This window comes from Tachyglossus aculeatus, chromosome 7, assembly GCF_015852505.1.
Source record: "Tachyglossus aculeatus isolate mTacAcu1 chromosome 7, mTacAcu1.pri, whole genome shotgun sequence".
NCBI lineage: Eukaryota > Metazoa > Chordata > Mammalia > Monotremata > Tachyglossidae > Tachyglossus > Tachyglossus aculeatus.
Window position 1 is genome coordinate 26865691 of NC_052072.1, and position 8894 is coordinate 26874584.

General features: G+C 52.3%; 1 protein-coding gene across 1 annotated transcript in view; it reads left to right on the forward strand.

Moving 5' to 3' along the window:
* PLEKHA6 (pleckstrin homology domain containing A6) overlaps window positions 1-8367 on the forward strand; it is a 62266-nt gene extending 53899 nt beyond the window's left edge. The window contains exons 25-26 of the mRNA XM_038749758.1: window positions 3656-3779; window positions 4587-8367. Coding sequence (XP_038605686.1) covers window positions 3656-3771 — 116 coding nt within the window. The 3' untranslated portion in view covers window positions 3772-3779; window positions 4587-8367. The remainder of the gene's footprint in view (window positions 1-3655; window positions 3780-4586) is intronic.
* Window positions 8368-8894: the final 527 nt, after the last annotated feature.

Below are 8894 nucleotides of genomic sequence, written 5' to 3' on the forward strand. Positions count from 1 at the left end.
AGGGCAGGAGGGATGAGGTTTAGCGGAGTGTAACTTGGAGGCTGAAACCAGTCTGAGGATAAGATGAGGGTGGGTCAGGGGGATGGATTAATTTGGTTTGTGTGTTTGTGTGTCCTGTTTCCTGCATTAGACAGTGTGGTCTCTGAGTGCAGGGGCTTTGTCTATGCTCTAAGTGGAGCACTCTAAGCACCTAGGATAGGGCTTTGTGCCTCGGGGACTCGGTACCAACTGAGTTCAGTAGCCTGGGGACTCAGTATAATTGCAATAGGTCGGCAGATTGCATCATATGATTAGCACATGTTCCAAATGAATCAGCTCCCATCTGCAAGAACCAGTGGGGGGACAAGGCTTGAAAAACCAACCCCTTCAATTGGACGGAAGGCAATGAGATAGGATTGCTCAGACCACACCCCTAATCCAATCTAATCTTAGGAATTTGTTAAGGGCTTACTATATACTAATATGTACTAACTACTGTACTAAGCACTAGGGTAGATTCAAGGTGATCAGGGTGGATACGGTTGCTGTCCCATGTGGGGCTAGGAGAATCCCCATTTTACAGATGAGGAAACTGAGGCATAGAGAAGTTAACGACTTGCCCAAGAGTGTATGTAGCAGATGACCTAAGGCAGGGAAACAGTGGCTAGTGAGTGAGGTTCATCCATTCAATCGTATTTATTGAGCACTTACTGTGTGCAGAGCACTGTACTAAGTGCTTGGAAAGTACAAGTCGGCAACATATAGAGACGGTCCCTACCCAGCAATGGGCTCCCAGTCTAGGTCTGTGAGATATGGTGATGCCAGCAGAGGATGGTAGGATCAGGAGTTGGGGCCTAGCCAAGGTAGCCATTTGAAGGACTGGAAGGCTCAGACTCCCGATCTCAATTAGCTCCGTAGTGGTGTGATGGGCCTCAGTCCTGGGTTCCACTGGAACCAGCTGGGTTGCCTTGGTCCAGGGACTGGGTAAAGCAGGGCTCTAGTTCCCAGGAGAGCCTGGCACAAGCAGGAACTGTGGTTCCTGGGTTGGCACAGCCCAGCTGAGGCTGAGCCAATTCCGGCCAGTGAGGGGCTGGTAGCCAGCCCGGCAATTGTTCTTCAGTTGGGCCCAAATAGGCCTTGTGGAGGCTGGGGAAAGAAGGGGAATAATAACATTATTGCAGGACATTGCAGGACCTGGAGTCCAGTCCTGGCCCTGCCACTAACCTGGTCTGTGACCTTGGTCAAGTCACTTAGCCTATGTTTGCCTCCATTTCTCTGTCTGTAAAATGGGGATAGGGATAATAATGCTTGCCTATCTGACCTTACAGGGGTGTATGAAGACAAAGTAGAGATAAATAATGTGTAAACAATAGAATCGAGGTCAGCGTGGCTCAGTGGAAAGAGCCAGGGCTTTTGAGCCTGCTATTGGGTAGGGACCGTCTCTATATGTTGCCAACTTGTACTTCCCAAGCGCTTAGTACAGTGCTCTGCACACAGTAAGAACTCAATAAATACGATTGAATGAATGAATGAATGAATGAATGGAGTCAGGGGTCATGGGTTCAAATCCCGGGTCTGCCAATTGTCAGCTGGGTGACTTTGGGCAAGTCACTTCACTTCTCTGGGCCTCAGTTACCTCATCTGGAAAATGGGGATTAAGACTGTGAGCCCCCTGTGCGACAACCTGATCACCTTGTAACCTCCCCCAGCACTTAGAACAGTGCCTTGCACATAGTAAGCGCTTAATAAGTGCCATTATTATTGTTATTATTATGTTACAGCAGTTATTAGCAGGCTGGGCAGGAAAGAGGTGGGGGTCAGAGGTCACAGCCCACCTACCTTTTCACTCCTTGGCCTGAGCTCCCTTTGGCCTGATCCAAGACCCAGGCTGAGCGGTTCTAGTGACTAAGATAGGGTGTAGTACTCGCCCTCCGGAGATCCAGCAGAAGAGCAGAGGACCCAGATGGTCTGGGCTGGATAGGGGGCAGTTTGATGGATGGGCGGGGGAAGGATAAATTGGCTTCAGGGATCCCATACTGGAGAAGAGCTCAACTGGTCACCTCTGTGAAGGAGACTGGCGAACTGGTTTGACTCCACCGTGGCTTTTCTTGGACTTGCCAACTTCTCCGTTTCAAACTGAACTTGAACTTCCAAAGGTCAAATTCCTCACGCTCCAGGCAAGAAACAACTTCCTGTTTCAAAGGAGAAAAAAATCCTTTACCCCTCAAACAGACCCCTACATCCCAGCCCTCAGTTCTCTCTGACCCATTCACCCAGCCAAGAGTTCCAAGAAAACAGATCCCACACAGGCTAGGGTTCCAGGCACCAAGTGCAGGGAGCTAACAACCATTTGGTTTTTGCCAAAAACCCCAGGTATTTGAGAAATGATTCAGAGCTGCCCACCCAGTTGCAGGTTTGCCGTGGTTCTGCAGATCTAGTCCTTGCGAATCGCAGGAAGTCAGGCATGGAGAGAGAGAGAGAGAGAGAGAGAGAGAGAGAGAGAGAGAGAGAAAGAAAAAGAGAAAAAGAAAGTGAAAGAGAAAGAGTAGGAGTATTGTTAGGAGCATATATCATATGTAAGAAAATGCCCTGAGGAAACTTTCACGGGATGCTTTCTTAAATGATATATGGTTTTGAGTGTGTCTTCATACATGTGTGTGTTTTGTATGCAGTTTGTTTATTTGCATTGCGGCTGTCCCTGGGTTGATGTCCCTAGTGTTTGTGGTATGTGAGTCTGTGTGTGTATATACATGTGTGTTTTGGCATGCTTCAGTACCCTGTCTGTAAGCCTCTTGCTGCTTGCTGGCCACATTCATTCACCAACTTGCTCCTCCTGGAAGTGGCATCTGAGCCCCCTATGCCAACCTTCTTCTTGTTTACTGCAGGCCGGAGTTCTGGAAGGGCAGAAGGCCTGTGGCCTTGGCTCCGTCCATTGGTCTCCGTGAGGTGGGAGTCGGAGCCATTCTGGGCTCCTGCTTCCTGGGGAACGGTGAAGATGAGGAGCGGGAAAATGTCCTAAATTCCTTGCTCGTAATAATAGCAATCATAATAATTAGTCATGGTATTTATACCCTGAATTCCTTGCTCATAATAATTAGTCATGGTATTTATGCCCTGAATTCCTTGCTCATAGTAATAATAATCATAATAAGAAGTCATGGTATTTAAGCGCTTACTATGCATCAAACACCATACTAAGCATGAGGGTAGGTACTGCATAATTAGGTTGGACACAGTCCCTGTCCCACATAAGGCTCACAGTTTAAGGGGGAAGGAGAACAGGTATTTTACAGAAGAGGAAACTGAAGCACAGAGGAGTGAAGCGATTTGCCCAAGCAAAGTCACACAGCAGAGCTGGGAAGAGAACCCAAGTCCTCATCCCCCTAAATCTAGGCTTTTTCCCCTAGCCCACGTTGTACCATTGTCTGCCTCTTACCCTGGGGGACGAGTTCCAGACCATCCCAGTGGCTTCAGTCAGGGCTTCCAACATACTGGTTGCGTGGGTGGACCGGGGGCCAGGAGGAGGAGGGCTTTGCTGCCTGCTTAGCAGCCCCCCTGCTTTGAGCTGTCCCCTCCCTGCTTGATTACCTGTTTGCTCTTCCTTCCTGCCCCAAGTCCCCACCCGCGGGTGCCCTCACGCTACCTACATTCATGCCCTCTTCATTTTTGTTTCCAGCTCAGTGCGCTACCCCCAGCCCGCCCACCTCCCCCGCATCCCCGACTCCACCCGCCAACCCCCTCTCGTCCGATCCTTCCCGGGGTGCCGACGGCAGCCATTTTATGCGGGTCTGAGCTTGGACGTAAGCACATTTTCTACTGTATTTCATCGACCCTGCCCCCCTCCCAGCCAGCGCCGCCCTGCCCTCCCTCTCCTCCCTCCCCTTACCCTCTCCACTTCTGGACGCTGCTTGTCTCCCCGCTCCCCCCTTCACTCCACCTCCTCCATCTGCTTCATTCACCTCCATGATGGTGCTGGAGGATGAAGCTGGGATGGGCTCCCCTTCCTGGACCCCAAGATCCAGGCGGAGTTTGCAGCCGAGCTGGAGATGCCAGGGAAGCCTGGATCCCCCAGGCCTAATGCTGGAGGTAGGGCCCATGGTGTGGGGGGATCTCAAACAGCTGTGTGGAATAAATGGAAAGGCTTTGAACTTCCCGGCACTTCCCACCCAATCCACAACCCCTGAAGGCCAGGCCTCCCCCGCTGAGGATGGCTGCCCTGTACTCTGACCCGGAGTACAGGCCACTGGCCACTTAGTCTGGGCGACAGATGTGAACACCATCTTTGGGGCTCCCAGGAAGGGAAGCGAGGAGGATGGGATGGGCTCCCGTTCAGGTGAGCCAGTAAATCCCTGGTTGGATAATCCAGCCGGCAGAGGTGGCCGAGGTCCCTGGGCAGCCAGTGGTCTTTTTCTCCCCATCTCCCCTAGGGCATTGCAAAGAGTCAGTCCCTTCTTGGAGAAGCAGTTGCTAACCTCTGGGGGATGTGACCCGGATCCCCAGAGTGCAGCGCCCAAGAGTCTTTGGTCTTCTCTCCCGCACCCCTCTCTTCTTCCCTCCCTCTCTCCCTCCATCTGGTCCTCTCTCCCTGAATTTCTCTGTCCTTCCAGTACAAGCCCTGGCCGAGGCCAACGCCGGGCAGCTCCGTGGGTCCACGTTCTGAATCCTCTCCACCTTCCCGTCGCCCTCAGCGCCCTGGCTTCCCTCCCCCACATCCGCCCCCTCACCCCCGCCGGGAATGGCGACCGAGGTCAGGGGCCCAGAGAAGCTGGATATCGGCTCCTTTGGGAGGAACACGGAGATCTAATCACCTTCGGCTCCAACCCGGACCCCTGTGGTGCCTCCCAACCCCACCAGGACACCGGCACCCCAACATCCCCCAAGAGGGGCCTCATTTGCTTCCACGCTCATCAGGAATTGCCAGCAAAGTCGTGGTCCCCACCGTCCCCCACTCCTGCGATGTGGGGGGCAACAGGAGCCCGAACTGAAGCCACTCTGGCCAGGAGGATGTGGACCTGGACAAACGAAGAGAGGCCCCATCCTGGCCTTAGGAGCTCTACTAGAGTCCTAGCTTGAAGCCAAGGGAGATCCATATGATTACTTCTTTCCACCGCCGTGCTCTCCTACGGCTTGAACGCATCTTCACCCGTGATAACCTGGAAAGGGGAGATCACTGGACCCGTGAGAGACTAGATAGAGCCAGATTCGGGCAGGTAGAGGGGATCTGAGGGGGCAGGGGGGCAGGAGGGGAAGAGGTAAGCCACCCTGCAAACTGCCAGGGCCCAGCTGTGTGGCATGGAGGGCTGGGAATACCAGTGAGCATGGACAGATAAGTCTGAGCACTGTCTGAGAACAGGTTGAGAGGGGAGAAGGGGAGGCAAGGACAGGGGTCTAGAATTGGAAGAGGTCTGTGGGTGTCTCCAGGCCCAGAGGGAGCTGCCGAAAGTCTACAGGAGGACGTGAAAGGACCAGAAAGGAGCTGGAGTGGTTTTTCAAAGCAGACATTTTGGCACAGGGAGAGGCACTAGTTGGTTTTTCACAACTCAAATGTCCATTATCTAAATAGCCCTTTGGGGCTGTGGGTTGAGGGAGGCAGGGGGGACAGGAATGGAGCTCTTGAGGCCTCCCAAGCCTCAGCCAAGGGCCACCCTTGGAGACTGCCCCTCTCCCAGTGCCAGAGAGACCCTCCTCCTCCTCCTCCTCTCTCCAGAAACTGTCCAAAGAAAGATGGACTTTTCCATGGGGCTGAGGGGAAGCTGAATAGAGAGTTCCCCTCTCCCTGCTGTTTAGGGGTTAATGTGGCACTGACATTCTCAGCAGCCGTGAGGCTCCCAGTGAGGACCTGTCAGGGCGTAAGGGGTTAAGGAGTGGGGCTGCCCCAATGCCCACACTCTGTCCAGTGGTTTCAGCCCATCGCTACCCAACTAGTTGGTAAGATGTCTTAGCCAGGTTCCACCCTACCCTAGCGGAATGTGGTGAGGGAGGAATTTTATGTGTCTCAGGCACCAGAGTCAAGGGATCTCACCTGGGAACTCTCTCACCTCGTCTCCCCCCACCCCTCTGCCACCCCGGCTCTCCACCCTCAGCCTCGCACCAACATGGAGACCCTAGAGGGGGAGAGCCAGGCACACAGGTAGACTCAATTCTCCGCCTCCTTCCATCAGCCGGAGAAGGGAAGAGGAAGCGAAGCATAGCATTCAGTTGCTTCTTGGCTCCATGTCTGGGGAGTAGGTTGTAGCTTATCCTATTTAGCAGCCTGAGGGTTACTATGCTAGAAGTTGCCCCCAGCTCTGTGCTCTTAATAACCACTGCAGTCACTACTGTATCTTCCACCATTCTGAATACCAGCAGTAATTAAGGCATTGATGTTCAAAGTGCGGTCCACACGTGAGCGGATAGTCTAATTCCCAGGAGAGCTAAAGATGAGAATAAAGCCACTCGATCTCTTCTTGGGTCCCAGGCTTCAGTGCCTGGGGCTTTCTTGTCCCTCTGATCCCTCGGCGAGTAGGGGTTTGGGAGAAGGATCTGCAAGGAGAAAACCAATTCTGGAATGCTTGCTCCCATGAGATAGAAGGTTATAGCTTGGGACGTCACCCAGGGGCGAAAGAACAAGAGTGTCCTCCTGGACCTGCTGCCTGGGCCCTGGGAGTGGCGAAGATGGTATCTGTTGACTTTGGAGCGCTCTTCTGAAGGGTTTTTTGGGGGCCCCACCCTTGCGGCAGCCCCTTTCCACCCTCCCCGAGTAGAACCTGTGGAGACCTGCGCTGCCCCTTGGGTTTCTGTTAACCAATTCCCAGGGTTCTCCTTTGTCCCCCGCTACTCCCTTCAAAAACCCCCATACCACCAGAAAATAACCATCTGCCCCTCTACCCGGTTCTCACTTGGCCTCCGTTATTTCATAAAGCTGGTTCTTTATGTTGCTCCACATGCCTTAATATATGTTTTATGAAAATGATACATATTATATAGATATATATATATATAATATATATATATTTGTTTTGCCATCTTATTCTTTCCCAGAGATCCTTCTTGGGCTCATTTTATCTTCCTCTCTCCAAGGCTTTTTGGATCCCGTGACGAAGTCAAACCGTTCCCCTGCCAGTTTATTCTCCTCCCTCCCCCGCCCCAAAGGAGACATATCTTAAAATAGGTCTATTACGCTTTTATTAAAAGCAACTTTATTTTCAAGAACAAAACCTCAGTGGAAGGAGTTTGGGTTGTCTCAAGGGAGGCGGGTCAGGTGGCCATCGTGGCCGCCCCTCGCCCTCCACCCTACAGGAATGAGGACTGTGGAAGAAAGTGTGCCGTCGGCAGGGCCCCCCTTCCGCCCCCCAAACTGGGGACTCCCTGGGATTTCCAAACCGTCTCTCATGACCATTTTTACTCCCCCAGCCCCCTCCATCCCAACATGGAGGCCTCTCTGCACAGGCCCCTGGGCCTGGGCCGCCAACAACGCTCTACTTCCCTGCTCCCGCTTCCACGTGGGGTCAAAGTCACCTCAGCAGGAGTGGAACCTCTTGTCGTGGCCTCAGAGATAAAGAGAAGGCGCAGCCACTTGGGCTTGGCCGATGAGGGCAACGACTGGACGTTGGGGCGTTCTCTGCCCCACCATCCTGGCACACTTAGTATTTATAAGCAGGTTGGCTGGTGGGGACAGAGCTGGAACTGAGGGCGCCAAGAAGAGCACAGCCCAAACTCATCCCGGGAAGAGTGTGTCGCCCCACCCTCCTCCTCCCCTCATCTGCGCACACACACTCAACACACAAACACTCATGCAACCGGCCACACACGGGACCCTCAGAGACTGTTCCACTCCCCCCGATAGATAACCGAGAGGCTACAACCATTTCCCGTTAGCGTCACTTTAAAGGTTTTCAAGGTTAGAGATTGTACCCACGCTCTCTAAGGCTGAGGCAGAGTTGCCTGCCTTGGGACGGGACTCTGGAAAGAATCTGGTTCTCCTTTCTAACGTGACACCTTCCGCCTGGCAGCTCTTGTAACTAAGACAGCAGCGTTTTAAAAAATATTTATGCCCATCTGGGGGTAAATGCGATTTTGCTAGTGTTAGACAAAAAAGAAAAAACGTTCGAGGAAACCACATAACGTCCATGTCTCTATTTTGTATAAAGTGACCTTAGAAGATGATTTGACATTAGATAAAGAGAGAAAATCCCTCCGGTCCAAAAGGCCGTAGCATTTCCCCGGTATAGTCTCTCCCCGCGGCGGGGTTACCCTGAGAGTATCAACTAGCTGACCTGTTTTCTTCCTCCTTTCAGCAGCATTCGTTTTAGATGTAGCTACTGAAATGTCCCCACTCTCCCTGATCCACATTTGTACCTGGCCAGTTTGTATAAAATCAAATACAGGAAATAAAATGGATGGTTTGTACAGTTGGTGTTTCTCGGGGTCATTCTTTCGGGGCCGGAGGCCGGGAGGTGAGTCTGGGTGGAGGCCTGGGGATGGAGGGGCTATCAGACAATAAGGATGGCATTTGTTAAGTGCTTACTATGTGCCAAGCACTGTTCCAAGCTCTGGGGTAGATACAAGGTAATCATGTTGGCAGCAGTCCCTGTCCCACTTGGGGGTCACAGTCTTAATCCCTAATTTACAGGTGAGGTAACTGAGGCACAGTGACTTGCTCAAGGTCATGCAGCAGACAAGTGGCAGAGCCAGGATTAGAACCCATGTCCTTTTGATTCCCAGGCCCGCGCTCTATCCACTCTACGCTGCTTCTCCACCAGATGGTAAAAGTGGAACCAAAATCCGGTTGGCCATTCTCTCGAACTTGCAAGTATAAATAGCAGCTATTCTGTAGTAATAATAGTGTTTAATAAGAGCTTACTGTGTGCAGAGCAGTGCACTGAATCCTGGGAAAGAACACCCAGGTGGGAAATAGACACAGTCCGTGACCCTCA